The 19,619-nt window shown below is 38.5% G+C and overlaps 2 protein-coding genes across 2 annotated transcripts; both read right to left on the bottom strand.

Annotated features, from left to right (window-relative positions):
• Window positions 1–7,269: 7,269 nt before the first annotated feature.
• LOC116187070 lies at window positions 7,270–9,096 on the bottom strand. The gene is made up of 2 exons (XM_031515658.1): window positions 8,320–9,096; window positions 7,270–8,175 (listed from the first exon to the last, which is right to left on the bottom strand). Exons 1-2 carry the CDS (start codon window positions 9,009–9,011, stop codon window positions 7,947–7,949), a joined length of 921 nt encoding a protein of 306 aa, XP_031371518.1. The 5' UTR covers window positions 9,012–9,096; the 3' UTR covers window positions 7,270–7,946.
• Window positions 9,097–13,232: 4,136 nt separating this feature from the next.
• Window positions 13,233–16,931, bottom strand: LOC116189382 (dnaJ protein ERDJ3B). The gene is made up of 10 exons (XM_031519040.1): window positions 16,521–16,931; window positions 16,282–16,430; window positions 16,047–16,179; window positions 15,292–15,409; window positions 14,831–14,947; window positions 14,502–14,588; window positions 14,129–14,188; window positions 13,973–14,050; window positions 13,811–13,882; window positions 13,233–13,691 (listed from the first exon to the last, which is right to left on the bottom strand). Exons 1-10 carry the CDS (start codon window positions 16,589–16,591, stop codon window positions 13,533–13,535), a joined length of 1,044 nt encoding a protein of 347 aa, XP_031374900.1. The 5' UTR covers window positions 16,592–16,931; the 3' UTR covers window positions 13,233–13,532.
• Window positions 16,932–19,619: the final 2,688 nt, after the last annotated feature.

Below are 19,619 nucleotides of genomic sequence, written 5' to 3'. Positions count from 1 at the left end.
TATGCGAATAGAGGTGAAAGAACTGAATGGTAAAATCAATTTTGCTTCTATAATTTACTATGAATCCGCGGGTCACGGCACTGAGGTAGACCGAACCCTCGGCGTACTCGAATCGGTTTCCTCTGGTTTTGGCATTCGGGTCGGGCTCTCTGTCCACTCCCACCTCAATCTGCACAATTTTGAGTTCTAACATGAAACCTTAATCCTATTTGATTGATGGAATTGGCAGGGAATCGTCAAGCTTTTGCTTACTCAGGAAACGAAAATGACCCGCTGCTGCTCTCCGATCTAGTGTACCTCGGCGCCAAATCGAGCTCCTCTTCCTATAGAAAACCATAAACAAACACGCGATCAATCGAGATCCGAACTTCATCTCGACTTTCCCTCACAACCAGTGGGACCCACAGCCTGCCCTAGAGCAGTCTCCCCTTTGCCCAAACTGCCACCTCCCTTGGCTTCTTCCTCTAAGCCAACTTATCTTATTCAAAATATCAAGCCCACAATTTACTTCAATACTCCATCTTCATCAATGCTCATATCTCTTCTTCATTAATGCATTGGAAGAAGCTTTATCTTCTTCTTTTCTTAATGAAACTGCCCAAGCCCTAAGCATGCCCTTAATCAAACTTTGTTTCATTTAATTGTACTTAAGTTTTGCCTATATATTGCCTTAAAGTCATTAAGCTAATCACTTACCTTCTAGCCATCTCTCTTAAGCTTTTTTACTCTTCAAATGCTCTCAACCACTTGAAGAAACCGCAGTAAGTTTCAGCACCAAAAAACCAAGCAAAACCTACAAGACTTAAGTCGGAATCTTGGTGATAACCATCTCGACTTAAATCCAAACTTGTCAAAACTTCATATCCCACATGTTTTCGACCCCCTTAGTCCATTTCCGAAGTTATATTTTTAGTTTGAAGCCTCTAAGTCATAGAACTAACCTAGCACAGAACCAAACAGAGTTTGTGTCCAGTCGAGTCAGATTTTCCAATCCAGGTTTCCTAGCCTTACGGGTCGGTTTGAGCTGCCAAAACCCATCAACCACCTCCATACACGACCTAAGAGTGTCCAGGAGCTGAGAGATTCAGAGAAAACCCGCTGGTTTTAACCCAGCAAGAAGATTCATTCCGATTGCTCAGTTAGGTCGAATTTTCTGACTTTCTTTGCTTTTTCCTTGTAGATCGGGTCGATCCGACATTTTTTTCTTCAAACGACCACCACGATCACCTCCAGAGGTCCCTTAGCTAATGTGGGCCATTGACCTTGCAACAAAATACCATCGGGAGCCACCGTTGCGACGTCCGACCTGAGACTTGCCCAGTTGGATCTGTTCCTGGGCGTGCTCTGTTTTGTCTAATATTTGCAGGGCTATACGGGTCAATCCGAGACCCTTCGACCCAAACGACCACCACCACCACCTAGAGGGATCCCTTGGTTGTCAAGAACCACCGTGAACCATTGCAGAAACTGGCCGAAACGACCTGAACCCGCTTGTTCTTTACCGGGTGACAGTCGGATATGTCCAGCACCCAGTCGGGTCTGAAGCTTCCAATCGAGTCTGTTCAAGCAAAAACAACACAAACCCAACCCACCAGTAGTCCAACCCGACTTTTTACAGTCTCATCCGGCATCCCAGGACTAGGTATTACCATTCCCGACTTAGAGGAGCTAGGACTTTTACAATTTTGTTGTGATTAGGGAGTTATAAGTTGTTTCAAGCATGATTTACTTGCAAGATTCCATTTTTATGCATTCTTCATGTTATATCATGTATGCTTATCATTATTTGACGTACTAGCATGTCAGGAAATGTTTAGATCAGAGTCGAGGAGACCGTCTTGAACCAAAATATCCAAGGAAGTTCACGGCCTCTCCTCAAGGGGGGTGACCGTGAGCCATTCTTGGTCTTCCCGGATAACCGGCTTCCTTGCCCTGATTTAAGTCATTTCCTAAGGGTTTTTTTTTTGTGTTTTTCCCGCATCCATGAAGTTGGTATCGTTTTATCAATTCCATAAATAACGGGTTTGTGCATGTTTGTATGTTTAAATGTGTCTTCCAAGATCATGACGATACCGACTTTACACAACCATGCTATTTATCGTGTTTAGCATTTGAGCATGCGAGAATTAGTCGAAAATCGGGTTAAAGAGACCGCTTGAACCCCGAAACGGGTCAAGGAAGCTCACGGCTATCCTCAAGAGGAAAAGACCGAGGACTCATTGAACTTATTCGGGTCAAGAACGGCCTCTTCACCTCGATGAAATCAATTTCTCGGATTTTGTGCAATCCTAATTTCAATATCATCGCGAATCTCGCATTAAAATCCCTTTTGAAATATTGTTTTCCAAGCAAAATGCATAGATTCGTGTATCAATGACTTTTTTCGGGTCCATTTTGGTTCCAAGAGTATTTTGGTCATTTTGACCAAATTATCCTCGACCTTCCTGTACCCGTCTTTGTCATTGTGTCATGAATTGTTTTCATTAAATTAGACTTTTTGGGTATTTAGACTCCATTTAGTTGATCAATTTATGATCTGTCTGATTGTCTGTAACCCGCATATTTATCACATTCGGCAATAATCCTTAAGATGTAATCCCACCAACGGGTTAATCTGGACGTTCACATGAATAACTTCACTTGGCATTAATAAACTTGCATGAATTAACTGATAACTCGCGTCGACAAATTGTGAAACGACGTTAATGGCCTTTTCAAAACTTGCATATTTCAAAACCCAAAACGCGCGATCCGATGTAACACGGACGTCTAAAAAGGACTTGTATATCTTAACTTGAGTTTCTACCTGATTTCAAGTAACTGAGGTCGGGATACATAAGATCTTTTTAGATCACTTCTGAGCAGATCTTCCAGCTCCCAGCCATGCCAATACGAGGGAGTTGCACATCTCCCAACTCTCCAGGTTCGGGTCTCCTACTAGTGGTTTCGGAACTTTACCTTCCACGAACCCTAACTTTCCTTTAGCCGTAAGCGTGATTCTCATCGCTCTCGACCACGTCAAATAATTCTCCCCATTGAGAAGACAAGAGGTAATCTATAGTCCTGTCGAATCCGAAGTTCCAATCTTGAATGTTGTTGAAGTCTGCATCCTTTTCCCAGAGTCTTCATATTTGTCTTTGTTCCTCATCATCCTATCTAAAACTGAATTCTGAGTCTCAGAGGTTTTTGAGAAAACCTTGCTCTAATACCATGATAGAATAGAGAATTGTATTGAACAATCTATCCATTAACGTAGAAGGAATAACAAGATATACAAGTCCTCTGTAATGTATAAGAGGAAACAAAAAACAATTCTAGACAAATATCAAAGGATGCCTAGTCTAGGTGATCACAGTAACAAAATATTACAAAGCATATCTCGAGATACTATCGACCTATTTGGAAGATATAGCATATCTCGAAGCATCTCATAATAGAAGGTGACATACAGATCTCCCTTCTTCGTGCTCGAGTGCAGCGGCATCCCTTCCCCTTTGAATTTCCTCACTTCCTTCGGCTTGGTAATCCCCTGAGGTGACAACGAAACCGAGCCAAAGATTGGGATTCAGTATTTTTATTATGCTAGTAACTCCTCACTTTTTATCAATAGCTAGAAAATGGTCAATTTCAGGAATCAGTTCATCTTACCTTTGTGCTGATGTCCACAAGATGGTCATCGAGGTGGTTTATCGTTTTCTTGAAACCAAAAAGAGCTTGAACCTGATAATATAATTAGTGTTTCATAAGTAAAGCATAATAAGAGGACTGGGAAAAGGGAAGCGAGAAGACGGAATTTTAGGGCTACTAACCAGTGTAATGGTCACCGTAGTGTGCAAGTCATTTCCTTCCCGTCTGAAGCGACCGTGTGGAGCTGGAAGAAAACAAAAATCAGTACCCCGATAAAGGAAGGTTTGCTAAATCATTCGAGGAGATGAGTTTACGAACTTACCTTTAAAACTCCAGATTCTCCGTCAACTTTAGGCTCACCATCTTTGAAAAAGCCCACTTCCAGCAGGAAGTGAAGTTGTTAGTTAAGCAAACAAAGATATTCTGAAAGCAAATATTCTCTTTCTGCACAAGTCCAAAGTCAATGTGACCACAGAAGAAAATTGGAAGCTATCTGAGAGAGAGAGTGATAGCAATGAAGTTAATACACGTTTAATTACGAGTTGACACGGATATGATTCATTTAACTTGTTTAATTAAGCGTGTCTAAATGTGTATGTATACTTACCTACACGATATGACACTATTACCTTTAGGTACGTATTATACCTACACGATATGATACTATTAACTTTAATTACATGTTACTACATGATTGACATGATAAAAGCATAATAAACGAGAGATTTATATAAACAAATTTAGATGATTTTATTGTACTTTCTTCTATAAATTGATACAATATGTTAAACGAATTTATTAACACGATAACACATAATATAAACGGATCTAATTGTGTCTAAACGGGTTACAAGGGTTGAACCCGTTTAAACACGTTTATTTATCGTGTCTAAACATGTTTGACTAGTTTAGATACGAAATACATTTAATCTTAACCTAAATTCGCTTAACTTAGTGTCTTATCCATGTCATGTTATCGAGTCGTGTCAAATATTGTTGACCCTAGTTGATAGGTCGATTGGCTCTAGTCTTTTCTTTTTCAATGGGGTTTTTTTTTTCCAATGGTCTCTAGTGTTTTCTTGTTAGGCCAAAGGTTTGATCATAATGCTATTATCATTGAGCAATTATTGGGTGAGTATTACTTGTTCACTTGGGTGTGTGACATCCAATGAAATTGCCTAAAAATGGAAAACTGACCCCACAATGGGCCCACAGATTTTCACTTATAAGGAGATCTATCTCGTGTCTAGTACTGCATGATTCTACTCTAGAAGAACTCCGAATCATTCTCTTAAAGCTCATCATTTTCATCATAAATGATTCGTTTACCCCGAAATGATCCGGTCTAATAAGAAAATCCCAACATTTTGATTGGTTCTTAATAGATGAGTAATACTCATTGAATATTTTCCCATTATCATTTTGTGGTCCATATCAGTCCATGACCACTTAAGGCCTCTCCCATCACATTGCCTCTTCTGATCTCCTTTTTTGCTATGACCTTCCCCACTATGACTGTACCTTTTAGTTTGCTTCCTTCTACCCCCTGTTTCCAATGTTATTACCTTGGCGCCCTCCTTCCTTTCATATTGTTGATTCCTTTGACCACCTTCCGAACCGTTGGAAGATGGGAGTAATCATCTGTAAGCCAATGCTCATTTAAGAGTCTCGGTATCTAGTCAAATTCTTGGAATACTTAGTCTTAGAATAATCTGGATGTGGATTTAAATGTTGCTTGTGCTCCAGTTTGTTTCATAACTTGTATTCCGGACATTTAAATACTGATGATTTAAACAGTGAGTGTTTAACAAACAAGAACACAGAAAGTCCTTTTTCGGTTCTGGAAATTCTCTAGTTTTTTTTTTTTTGGTTCATACTGTTTGCAGTTGCTGTCAATACAATTCTTGTTGCACTTCCAATGCCGAACTCTCCATTATCACAAAGAACAGATATTGATGCCACTTCCTTTAATACAAAGATACATTGCATCGTACTAACTAGCGAGACAGACTATAGAGGTGAACAAACTGACACAACTCAGAGAAAAGCTTAAAGCAGCAACAGTTTTTGCCAATACAGCTCAGTCGGGAATTTAACGAAACAGTTTTTGCTTGCTTCTTAGATCTTTGCATTGCCAGAACGAACAATCAGCTATCGAGGGCTTAGGATGCATAACCGCAGAAATTAGCTTGGGGATTTGACGATACTAAGGAGGCTCTATCAAATGCAAACAACAGCTTATTCTAAGTTGCATTTACGAGTTTACAGAAGAAAGGTAATTGCTCGATTTGAGTTCATTACAGATTCTGTCAGCTTAAGATCTAACAAATAGCGAGGACCTTTCTAATGCTATGCGAGTACATAGCATAGTTTAGCTTGAGAACTTGACAGCTGACGAAAACCCATCCCACCAAAACCCTTCTCCTTCAATTCGGCTCAATTGTCTTGCACTGACTCTGCTGTTGTTACCCAGTGGGAGCTTCTCCAGTATTAGGCATCTCTTAACCTCTAACAATTTCAGCGAAGGAAAGGGCAGCGCTCTCTTGCAGATGCTCTTCAAATTTGGAAGATCTATTAACTGAAGCTGGATGAGGCATGAGAGCGTTCTGTCCATATGGGAATCTTCAACATCCCCACTGATCAGTTCCTGCATCGCCGAACAACTCAGGATTTCGAGGTGGCTAAGGCTGAGAGCATGATATATCTTAGAGATAGCGAACCCAGAGGATGTATTACATGCTTGAGTACCGCTAAGATATAAAGGGTTCGCTATACATCATCTGGGCTGGAAGACTTTGTTTAACTGCTCTTGGGATGTTACGAGAACTGTACAGTAGTTATCGTTGTAACGATTGGTGGTTTCTTTGAACCAGAAAAAAAAAAAAAGAAGAAGAAGGAAGAAGAAGAAGAAGAAGAAAGATTGGTGGTTTCTATATATATATATATTTATGGCTGGTCATGTAGGGAATATTAGAATATATTTAGCGGGTTGATATTTCATTTGGATAATTAAGAATTTTAAGAAAAATGCAGTTGACATTTCAAGTTGTGACAGTTTCGTGTCTTTTGACATTACTAATAATAATAATATTAACTAAAAATTAAAAATGTAAACGTCTTATTCCTTTGTGGACCGATCCGGTTCGACTAGATTAGGCGAAATCCAATTGGACTTTCGAATATCATGGTTCACTTCGAAATTTAAAAATATAAATGCCCGCGTGTTGCGCATGCTACATTATTAGAATAGTTAATTCAATTGCTTCTCAATATAATATACATGGAGGGAATTAAAAAATATTTTCTTCCTGTAATCAATTTTTAAATGGCGGTAATGGCCGACAAACTTGGTAGAGAAGTATTGCTTGGTCTCGGGATCATCCCACCGCAACCCATCCCACCACTTCTCTCCTCCTTCAATTCGCCTTAATAATTTTGGGCATTTCCAGACCTTTTAACAATTTCAGGGAAGGAAAGGGCAGCGCTTTCTTGCAGATGCTCTCCAATTTCGGAAGACCTATTAACTGAAGGTGGATGAGGCATGAGAGCGTTCTGTCCACGTGGGAATCTTCAACATCCCCACTTATCAGTTCCCGCATTGAGGAACAGTAAAGGATTGAGAGGTCGGTAAGGCTGGGAGCATGATAAATTACAGCTGTCACTTCTTTTAACCTTCCACAATTCATGATGAATATCGTTTTGAGGCTACGGAAGCAGTTCTGACTTTCCAGGCAACTTGAAGTTGAAGTTAGTTCAGGATAATAAGAAGAAGGAAGAGTATGAGGAGATCCTGATCCATCACTTCTCCCAGTCTCACCGACGCAACCGTATGATTCTCCCTTGACCACGCTTATCTCCTCCAATTCTCCTCAATGATGGCTTCGGGATTATAAGTGACCGCAAACCCGTACACCCTGCAACCCAGAGTTCTCTTAAGCACCTTCTCTCGGAATAGTTTCAGGGCTTTATCTGGTGGCAAACAATCAATCTTCTTTGTCCTCTCAGCTCGCATTAGATCACATACTTCCCCTGATCGGGTTGTGAAGATGATCTTTGATTTGTGTTGATGATCGGGAGAAGGAATGCCAAGATTCAAGAGATCTATTTCCTCCCATACGTCATCCAAAAAGAGCAGAAAACTCTTTCTCTTCATAATGTTCAATATCTTGCTAGCTCTATCCAATTCACTCTTGCGATCAAATTCAGATCTAAGGAGATGCAGTTTCTCCCAGATGGCTCCCTGAATTTTTCTAGGATCAGTTGGTTGGGACACCACAACCCAAGCAACAATATCATAATCATTCTGAATTCCCAGGAATTCATTGTGGATTTTCTTTAGGAGGGTGGTCTTTCCCACACCGCCCATGCCATACCTCCTCAAAGCTGGACTCTAAGCCCACTGGCGGCTCGAGAGGTATCTCAACCAACAGGGGATCATCTGGCTTGTAGGTGAAAACTGCGAAACTTCTGGCGTTGCGAAGCTCTTCTTCCAAAGTGGCTCGCTTCTCCTCGGCATGCTTTGATAGCTGATAATATGATGTAGAGTTCCTGTTGATGAAGAGATTAGAAATGCAATGAAATGGACCAGTTTTCATAGCAGGATCAACCTAGTCAAGATTTGAGCCCGATCCTCAAGATGAGGACATGAGTTGTAAACTAATACATTCAAGCAGACTGCAAGATGAATCTTACCTTTGAGACTGAGAGAGAGAGTCCCCTCCAACTCCCTGGAAGCCTTTCTCCATTTCCTGTGCCCCTTGCTCGAGAATCTTTCTCACTTCTTTCTCGAGAAGAAGCTGCACTCGCTCCAACCAGCCGCCCACTTCAGGTGTTCGTACCAAGTGCATACCTTCCTTCTTCTCAACTCGTTGTTTCACGGTCTCAAAGACATTGTGCAATTCATCTCTCTTGCGGCTGAGAGCCTCGAGAGATCTCTCGAGCATCAAATCAGCAGGCTCGTAGGCAACATCTTCCTTGACCCTGAAGGTACGGCTTAGGTCCAACTCGGTCTCTATATCATCTCTCTTTGCCTCGGCAAGCTTCGACTGCCTGTAACGTGAGCGGCAGTTGCTGAAACAGAGTCCGCACAGGCAAGTCATTCCCATCATCTCCTTCCCCTTGACCAGAATCTCTTCGGCTTCCTTCCTATGGGTTTCCACCCTCTGCAACCAGCCATCCGTGATGGGCGTTCGGATCCATCGTTCTCCTTTTTCAGCTGTTGAGACCAGTCGGTTCACATTATCATAGGCACATCGCAGGTCTGCCATCTTGCTCTCGAGGGCGGTCAAATTGTCACCAAGACTCTTGATGTACCTCCGGTAATTCGCCGTGCGATCCCAGCACGTGAGGCAAGCGCCAAACACATTGTTCGCGATATCCGCCATTTGGGTCTTTTGACTGAAAGTTGAAAATGATGACTGTAACAGTTTCAGAAGATGAATTTAGTGTCCAAAATATGAGTTTGCCTGATCAGTTTGCCTTTGAGTATTATGTGACTTAGCTAAGAGGCAAAGAATGATATCATGTTCTCAACTTAAGCTACATCAATATTCGAATCTTCTCCTTTATGATTAAAATTCTTTCATTTCGGTCTCTTTCTTGTTCCAGTTTTTTGGTTAAAAGTATCTCAGTCTTACAGTTGATGTCTGGCAAAGATCAAAGAATTGCGAAGTTGTTCAGTTTTATTATGCTAAGCACCTCTTGTCACAATTTGGAGTTGCCTTTGAATGTATGTTAACTTAGCTAAGAGACAAAGAATGATATCATATTCTTAGCTTAAAATCATTCACCAAGCTTCAGTGTTACGGCCATTAATTAATATCCGAATCATCTCTTCCTTCATCCCCCCTCACTAGTATTTTGAAAAATAAATAGAATTAAAAGTCATAACTATGTTATCTTTTATATATATATATATATAAACAAGGTACTAGGTGGGTCCAACCAAATGGCCTCAGACCACTCTGTTTCTGAATGAAAATTTCTCAGATTTTGAGTTAAAATTTTTATTTTTATTATTTTATGTTATAAAATTATCAATAAAATCTTCCGAACAAAATTTTCGAAAATTAATTATATTTGGTTATAAAATTATCAACAAAATATTTTGAAATTCTTTATCAAACCGTCATCAATTGCACAAAATCATATTTACTTCCTAAAGTGTCAAGTTCTATGGATCAACTAAGTATATCGGAAATCCCAAGCTAGGTAATAGATATCCATAATTCTCTACATATAAATCCAGTATATTCCTTTTAAATCGAGGTGTGTTGGAGGTTCATGATCGGAGGTTTGCATCACCGAGTCTCCTGTGGTTTTTGCTTCTTACTAATTTTACCGTTCTGCTTCCATCGACCTGCAAAAACTACAAGAAAATCACAGGTACGTCTCTCATGCACGAGAACCATGGTTCATATTTGGTGGAATTCTTTAAAATTATTTTCATTCCATGTTAACCTGATTTGATCTTAGTGTAGCATGGCTTAGCATCGCATGTTCCAAGATTACCATTTAATCAATTTGCATCTCAATGACTTGCATGCTACATATAAATATATATATAAATATATATTAATTTCTTTTGGATGAAACCGTGTATATATATATATATATATATTAATTCTGCCATATATATACATTGATTGGCTTATAATTTTCTGTGTGCAAATTTCATAATTAAATTCCTTTATTCTTGACTCAACATTAATTAATTGAAGTTCATTATTATTTATCTTTCCAACTCCAATTGAATATATATATATATATATATAATAATAATAATTTTTGTTGCTCACCGTATGTATTGTTGAGGAAGACAATAGAAGCGAGAGATGGTTATGCTCTATTAATCATGTCTCTCTATTTTAATTATGCTTGATAGTTCTGCTTGGAAGTTTAATCATCATGGTATACATATATATAGATATAGTAGTTATATACTTCGATGTATTAATTGAAAAGAATAATAAAAGATGAATTAATTTTATCCTTTTGGGTGCATTAATTTTATCCAAGAACAAAATTATAAAAATATTTTTTTTCAAAAGCTCAATTTGTAATACAATATAACACCATACAAATATAATTTATCAAAAAAACCATACAAATATTGACAATGTTAAAGACCAAACTTGTCTATTATTTTGCGAAGGTAGATGTGAACTCTTCAATTTTAAATTTTAAAAACGTGAGTTTTTCTTTTTTTTTCCTCATTTTATAACTTATACACTAACATACTAATTTCATTTTTTTAATAAGATTTTTTTTTTCATAATCTCTATGATCAAAGTTATTATTAATCTCATAAATAATAATATTAAAGGAAATATAAATTATAATGATATGTATATTGACATACACAAATGTTTAAGATACTATATTATAAAATTCTTCAAAAAAATTTATTAAATTCTATTAAGTACAACGCACGGTCTCCACGACTAGTATTAATATAAAATTTTATACACCATGTACATATATAATAAGTACTCGGCTTGCTAGGATTTTCGACGCACTGTTAATATCGACTTCTGCAATAATATGCTTAGTTTTTAATTATGTAATGCAACCAAAATTGGAATGTAGGAAAATGACTTTCTAGGAACCAACTTAATGATACAAGTCTTATAAATGATAACATCATCTTAATTGTGTATATATATATAGTAATTATGCCAAAATTATTCATAATGTATCATCCAGATAGAAAATTGATAAGGGATTTCTAGTTTTTTTTTGTGCTAAATTTCTTTTGAATCCAATTTATTAAGACTTCATTTTCTTTAGACCTTTTATAAATTTTCTTTTCCAGACGCAACCTATTCCCTTCCCCCGGTCTAAGCATACGGTTTACACCGAATTTACCACGTTCAAGAGAATTTCTTTTTACAACACTTTCACAGTACCCAGACTAAATTGTCATACTCTCCATAACATCTTCCGTAGTGCAAACATAAACACAGATTTATTCCAAGACGCTAATTCAGAAGTTCATATATACATTGAGGTCATCAAGTAAGTTAAGACTAAAAAGCAAAACAAAGAAAACCAAAAAGCAGCACAAAACTGGAATTAAATAAGGGCACCCACTACTTATGAAAAAGTCCTAAAAAAAAAAAAGAAAAAAAAAAGTGAGACTTTATTGATCTAAAGAATTGGACTCTGAGGTACTACATGGGATCCGGCCCCCTCACTGCAGTTTGCATCAACAATGCCAAATCCGCATGTCAGGATTCCGATAATTTAAAGCATATGTATTTCGTATAGCTACCCACGAAATAGAACGCGCTTTCGGATGTGGTCGAGGACTAAATTAGACAACAGCATGTGAAGCCACCTTCTCAGCTCCGAACCAAGACGATTAATTAACATATCTTATTAGAAGCATGAAATTTTGCTAAATTGTTGATGTAGCAATCTGGAAGAGTCCTGAATTCCAATGAAAAAAAAAACTGTTATTTCTATGAACAGATTTTTAAATGCGCCTATGACTGCTGATCGCGTAAAATATACGAATCCATTAATTACGTGAACATCAAAGTTCTTGTGGCAACAAAGTTAAGTTGACGTAACATAACTTGTACTTTCACATTGTTTTCGTTCCCCGGTGATCCATATGATTTCCCTATTACCTGACCATCAAAGGTTTCCGAGACAACAAAACAAAATCAGAGCAACAACGTAACTAATCCTATTTTCGAGAAAATAGTTGTTCTATCTTGACAAAGATAATTTTGTTTCTATGAAATAAATTTTTTGTGCCGTGTTGATCAAATCAAAACAAGTTTACGTTGAAACGAGGACGGTTCCAAACCCAGCTCACCGCTTCGGTAGATCCCATGACGTCGAAGACTTCCTCTACTAAATTCATCGTTTCAATCTCTCCCCCAATTGCCCTCCTACCTCTAATCGTTCTTCTCTACTCGTTCACCGTCGAAATTTCCGACATTGAAGCTCAGGTTCATGACAACGGCATGAGTAAGTATGATCTATGTATTTAGTTTCCAATTTGAAATTAACGTTATAATATAACAGGATGCCAAAATATTTCACTTTTAAAACCTTGAATGGCCAAAGTAACACACAGAAAACTCTAGCGGAAATGACATTGAATTCAAATTTTAGTAACCAAAGTGATTCATTTTTAAAATCTCAAGTGCGCAAACTAGCATAAAAAAATTTTAGAAAGTAAAATGACGCTTGATTCAAAATTCAATGAGCAAAGTGTCTTTTTCGATAATAATTCTTACGATCATAGTTATCGATTAATCCTCTTTCCCTCGTATAAACCCGAGGCCTCTCTCTTTTGTTTTGGGCGAAGGCTGTTAACTAAAGAAAAAGAAACTAAAATCTGCGGACCTTTTCCTTTATTTATTCAGGGGCAAGACCTCGATCAAGTCCGATCCTCTGCAGTTTGGTACATACAATAGCTGATCATTGTCAACGACAATTACCCGCTGAAGGTCCTATATTCTCGACAATCTCATATTCTCTTGAATTCCAGCCAAGGATCTCAACTGTCGAGGATTCTCGGCATATCATACTGCATCAAACAGAAGAAATTCACACAGAAGCATACCGATGAACGAAACAGACAAGCAAGATCACGGTAAGTATCTCACGATGATATTTCTCATTCCTCATTCCCCACCTTGGTCGATGAGAAAGAGGAAGCAAAGATGATAAATGAGAGTATACAAAATTCATGGCAGCCCCGTAATGCAGGAACCATTAGAATTACAGCAAAGACAACCTATGTAGACTCTAAAAAGAAAAAAAGTGCTTCCCTACTAATCTAGTTTTGTTAGGAAATGTCGAAACAAAAAGGGTTGGAAAACACCTCAAGGATTTCTAAGCCTTTCGATCCGAGATTCCAAGAAAGAGTTTCAGTCCCACAACGTAGTCTAGCCTAGGACAGCCTTGATCTTCGTCTTCTGATCTTCTGTTAGGGACGTGGGGAATAGGACCTCGAAGATGACATACAGATCTCCCTTCTTCGTGCTCAAGTACAGAGGCATCCCTTCCCCTTTGAATTTCCTCACTTCCTTCGGCTTGGTAATCCCCTGAGGTGACAACGAAACCGAGCCAAAGATTGGGATTCAGTATTTTTATTATGCTAGTAACTTCTCACTTTTTGTCAATAGCTAGAAAATGATCAATTTCGGGAATCAGTTCATCTTACCTTCGTGCTGATGTCCACAAGATGGTCATCGAGGTGCTTTATCGTTTTCTCGAAACCAACAAGAGCTTGAACCTGAGGATATAATTAATGGTTCATAAGTAAAGCATAATAAGAGGACTGGCAAAAGGGGAAGCAAGAAGACGGAATTTTAGGACTACTAACCAGTGTAATGGTCACTGTAGTGTGCAAGTCATTTCCTTCCCGTCTGAAGTGATCGTGTGGAGCTGTGCGAATGCGGAACTGGAAGGAAACAAAAATCAGTACCCGGAGAAAGGAAGGTTTGCCACATCATTCTAGGAGATGAGTTTACACGCTTACCTTCAAATCCCCAGATTCTCCATCAACTTTAGGCTCACCATCTTCGAAAAAGCCCACTTCCTGCAGGAAATGAAGTTATTAGTTAAGCAAATATTCTCTTTATGCACAAGTCCAAAGTCGATGTGACCACAGAAGAAAATCGGAAGCCATCTAAGAGAGATAGTGATGGCAATGAAGTTAATACTTGCTGCTAGAGATGGCGAAATGGAACATATGTGAAGAAAGACTGCTAGAGATGGCGAAATGGAACATATGTGAAGAAAGATAAATTATAAAACGACACCAGAGAGTATCAGAACAGCAACCATAAAATTTATGAAATGGGGCCTAACTCCTAAGTTGAATATAATAAAGTAGATTAGTAAATACTTACTTGACCATCTTGCATTCCCTTCTCGATATCAACAGTCAGGAAATATCCTTCCCGTTCAAATTTGATATTTTGGCATTGCTCACAGACCTGGAAGAAGACAGTTAAGAAATTATTATAGCTAGAAACTAGTGTCAACTCACATAGAATCAGGTACAGGAAGCAGATAAACATAATGGCTGAAAAAGGCACCGAGCTATTTTTGCATTGTTAGGAAGATAATAAGAGTTAAACATCAAGAAAAACAGATATATAAGAGCTGCTACCAGAAAAAGAATTTTTATGCATCAATATTGAAAGGAAAGAAGACCAAATAGAAGAATGAGATATACCTGCTCAGTCATCTGTTGGAACATCCCTGGACCTATTTGCCGATGGTAGACCTCATTTCTGCAATTGCAGCGTCTCTTTCCAGGAGCTGGCTTTATTACATTTTTCTCCCTCCAGACCTAGAATACATATCATACAGAACACACACATCACACCATATGGAACAAATATATCGACTAGAAGGTCAGAGATCCTAAGAGAAATGCCCATATAAAAAAACTATCTAATATGTTTACTAAAGGGATAAAACAGTATTCTTGGCAAGCAATCTGTTAAAAGTTCTGTGAATAACTGATGATATAAGTAGAATACAGCTACATTATCTTAACTTTACAAGAAAATGCAAATCATTTGTCAGACAGACTTCCTCTTAAAGAATGACAAAGATGGCCGTAACCGCCTCCTAAACTCTCCTCAGAACATAAAGATGAAGCTTCTATAAAGTGTCCACCGTAATGTTTACCTTCAATGTACCTCCCATGTACAAATCTTCCAATGTAGCATCCAACTCAACGATTACATCATCACCTTTTGGAATTTGCTCTTCCTCTTCTGCGCGACCTCTTCCTCCTCCAAAAAAGCTGGAGATAATAACGCTGAGAAGTTAGTAACCTAACAATAACTAGAGGTTTCACCTATATTTCAAAGAGATTTTGCTAAACATATAACAAGAAGAAATTAGATATGCAAAACTCCAATAGTGAAAGACCAAAAAACCAATACCATGAGAAAACTATGGAACAGAGAAATAGGACTAGTGGCACACCACAAGACCCATCATGTTTATCAATTATTCAAAAAACATGATTGAAAATTCATGCATTTAAACAAAATTTTTCCCGATCAATCAACAATACTTAAAAGTTAGTACAGCTTAGGTTGCATAAGACATCACAAAAAACTGAAACAGAACATCGTACACAGCATAGAAGCATGGCCATGACAAATGAACAAGAAATCGCAACATAATACCCCGTGCACCACGTCGCACTTTATGACTCCACCCGACAAGATCAGGAGAAGGAAAGAATAATGGGAAGTGCATCCGTATCTTCTTAAATAACGATAAGCTGAAGATACAACTAGCTATCACTCTTAGTCCTATTGCTTTCTTCACAATTCATTTCAACAACAAGCTGTTGTAATGTGCTACAGAGATCTCATGGAAGCAACTTATGTTTCGATCAATGTTCTTTCAGAATAGATCGTTAGACTTACTCTTCAAAAATATCAAAGGGATTCATTCCCATTCCTCCCCCTCTGCCGCCGCCAGCTGCAAACTGTTTAAGACCGTCTTCTCCATACTTGTCGTATATGTTCCTCTTCTCGCTATCGGATAGCACCTCGTATGCTAATTCATCGTTTCAAAACCATTACAATTTGTTTCACGAGAAGTACGAACTAGTTTATACCTCAACTCAAAGCCTCAAACTAAAAAAGTTCATATCTTTACCATTATTAATCTCGGCAAACTTCTTGTTAGCCTCCTCATTGCCAGGATTCTTATCAGGATGATACTTCAGCGCGAGCTTCCGATACGATCTTTTGATCTGCTCGTCCGAAGCACCCTTCGGCACTTGCAGTATATCATAGTAATTGTTCCTGCAATCATTGATCAAACCATTTGAGCAAGCATTCAGGAAAAGGCGTATCAGCAGTGCAGAATGTGGGCGAGCAGAATCAAATGCATACCCTGCGGCTGCGATGAGGGCGTAGCAGAGAGCGGACAATAGGAACAGCAGCTTCGTCCCGAGATGCGCCATGGAGAGAGTCGGATCTCTCCGACGGGGGCCGGACCAACCTAGGGTTTGTTGCTCCCTTATGCGAGGCGAGATCCTGCCCCAATGTCTTCCGCTACACCGGGAGAGTGGGGTTTAACGTAGATCTTCGCTTCTTGGCGGTGGCTGTGCTGCAGAGCAGAGCACGGGAGACGGTGGGAATTAACGACTAATGAAGCCGGTGGAAGGAGGACCCCGACGACGACGACGACGACCCACTCACTCGTCACACCAGTGCTTCCTTCCTACGTGGTTCTTATGGAAACTGACCAATGGGAGCGAAGTTGTGGGTATTTAGACCAATGAGAACGTACCACGTGGGACTGTTGATACTTCTTATGCCGTGGAATGTGGGCTCTATTTCTAAGGGTAACTCGCTTTCCACTTTTCTATTTTTTGCACCAAACTTTCTCGGTTTGCAAGGAAACGCACCAACTATTGATTTATTATTACATTTAGCCCACCGTTATAACATCCGTCAATTTTAACCGGATGCGTCTAGGCGAACCTAATGGTGTCACATGGTACGCAGAGATTGGCCAACTAGGCTTCATGTAATTTTTTAACTAAACAAGGCTATCAACCCCGTCGAAGATCTACTATTGTACATGGCTATGATTTATGAAGAATCAAACACTTTATATGGTAAATACGTCGTTTTATTTTTTCTTGACAAAATATTATTCTCTTCAATCTTATATTCGTATATATGATTATATTGTAATTGCACTCGATCGTTTCATTCTCGTTGTTCTATTTAATTGGTCACTATTTGTTTTATTTTCTATATTTTTTGCCATATTTTACTATACATTGTGGTATATGTATATTTGACAAATTTGTTGTGCCTTACATTGAGGAGCTACCAGAAAATTTGACAAGCCTCGGATGTATATATCTTATTTTCCTACATGTTGTGCCCCATATCATACTTCGTATATATAGTTATGTACTAGATGGACTGCAAAAATTCCACTCAAACAAGAAACATTCGCTTAATTACTTAAGGCTTGTTTGGTTTCAAGATTATATTTTAGAATCACAATTCTAACTTAACTCTACCAACTACAAAACAAAATAACTCATACAAAATCAAAGAGTGGGCCCCATTTATACCACTTATATTCAAAGAATAGCTAATTTAGTAATCTCTTTAACTGACGAGGCTTTGTTGTTAAATAATCAAAAACATAAGCTAGCAAATGTATATACCTAAGAAACCTTCCCTTTGATCACTTTCAAAGCTCAATTTTTGTCGGGAGTAGCAAATTTCATAATTATTAGCAGTTAAATAGAATACATGTTTTTTCGTTACATTGTCCTTCAACTTGCATAACTTCGTAATTCTTAATAAATTAGAAATATGCATCACATGCAACACATAGAGCTTTCTTACTAGTATTGGGTAAAATACAATCCCTCATGTTTACTCAATGCCGCTCCACCTCATTCTTGAAAAAAATTGACACTCCATCCATTGACCATCTTGACTCAATAAGGAAATTCTTTTTTGGTCTAAACTTTTGAACTTTTTCAATTTCATCGTAATTCTTATTGTTTGATCTTATTATTAATATTATATGGTTTGTCCATCTTGATTTATTGTCTAAATTACAATTGATTTATCGATTTACAATATTTTAAGAATAATATATTTTTCGAAAATTCAAAAAAGTAACTTCTGAAGAATAATTAGTATTTTTCACGATATCTTAAACTGCTACTTTTGATATCTTGATCTCTAGAGATCAACCATGCAATATTTTGGTGAATTGAATACTTTTATAATAAAGAGAAATTATAATAAATGTAAGAATTTGTCCAAAGTCGACGATAAAACTATTCACAGAGACCCCGATGATCTAGATAGGAGGTTGTTCAACTAGTGAATGCTCGTACTTTTTTCGCACTCCCATTTCAAGTGATCATTACCAACTATATTTTCCCGCTATTTTGCCAAGGTGGTGGCCCACAACCTCCCCTTCTTTGCTCCTTGTTGTCATTTGTCAGCACCCCATTTTGGCTCACCATTCCAAACAAGGATATCATCAATGATCCAAACCACAACTTAAGCAGAATACAGAAAACAGCTCGGCAGAGCAAGAAATCACTATTCATCCTCAAGTCGGCAAAATTGAACAAATGACCCATGGATGTGACAGAAGGACTCCAGAGGTCACCAAAAGGTAACAGAGCGACCAGAGAGCTCAACAATGTCCAAAACCGGCATTTTCAATATATCACACGGACGATACTATTTTCCGATAGTTCGCTCAGTCGTCGGAAAATAGCCAACATTGGACTTCAAAAATCCACATCAATGCCAAATAGATGAAAAGTGTCCCCAAACGCATTTCGCAAATCATCTGCTCTATACAGAACAACTTTCTGTATACAAACAACTTTTCAGTGGAAGTCCAAAAATGCCGGTTTCCTGGAGAAAAGTTAATTCCAAACATCAGACGCGGCCATGCCCAATCAGCACACAGAGCATGAACAATGCTTCAGATTGTCTCTTGGAAGTCATACAGACACTTCAAATGACTTCCGAACGGTAAAACAAGCATACCCCTCTTCAGAAGAGCATAGCCGGAGAATGGTCTGATGGAATTACGGCAAACGAAATTCATATCGCATTGCCCGGAAAACTCTAGCAGACATTCACAATTGGGCAAAACAGACAGCAAAACCCTTTTCAGTTTCCCGAGTAACCTCCAAGGAGCGGAAATGGCCATTTTCAGTGCAAATCCATATCCGGAGGTCCTCTTTGAGGAAACTTGACGCCAAATGCTTACGTTACACAATGCTAGCCTTCTCAAGGCTCAATGTGGAATCGTCGGAATAAATCACACGACTCATCTAGACCTTCCGAGCAGTGCTTTAGAGGTCTCAGATACACTTTTCAAGTCATTGGAGGTTTGATCTCGACAAACGGAGATTACAGTAATCTCCGGAGTGCCCAAGCAACTCAGAAATCATTCTGAGAAATCCAGTTTCAGCCTCCTAGGACGTC

This window comes from Punica granatum, chromosome 8 (genome assembly GCF_007655135.1).
Source record: "Punica granatum isolate Tunisia-2019 chromosome 8, ASM765513v2, whole genome shotgun sequence".
In the NCBI taxonomy this organism is placed as follows: domain Eukaryota; kingdom Viridiplantae; phylum Streptophyta; class Magnoliopsida; order Myrtales; family Lythraceae; genus Punica; species Punica granatum.
Note: the sequence above shows the minus strand (reverse complement) of the source record. Positions and strands in the feature narration are given on the sequence as shown.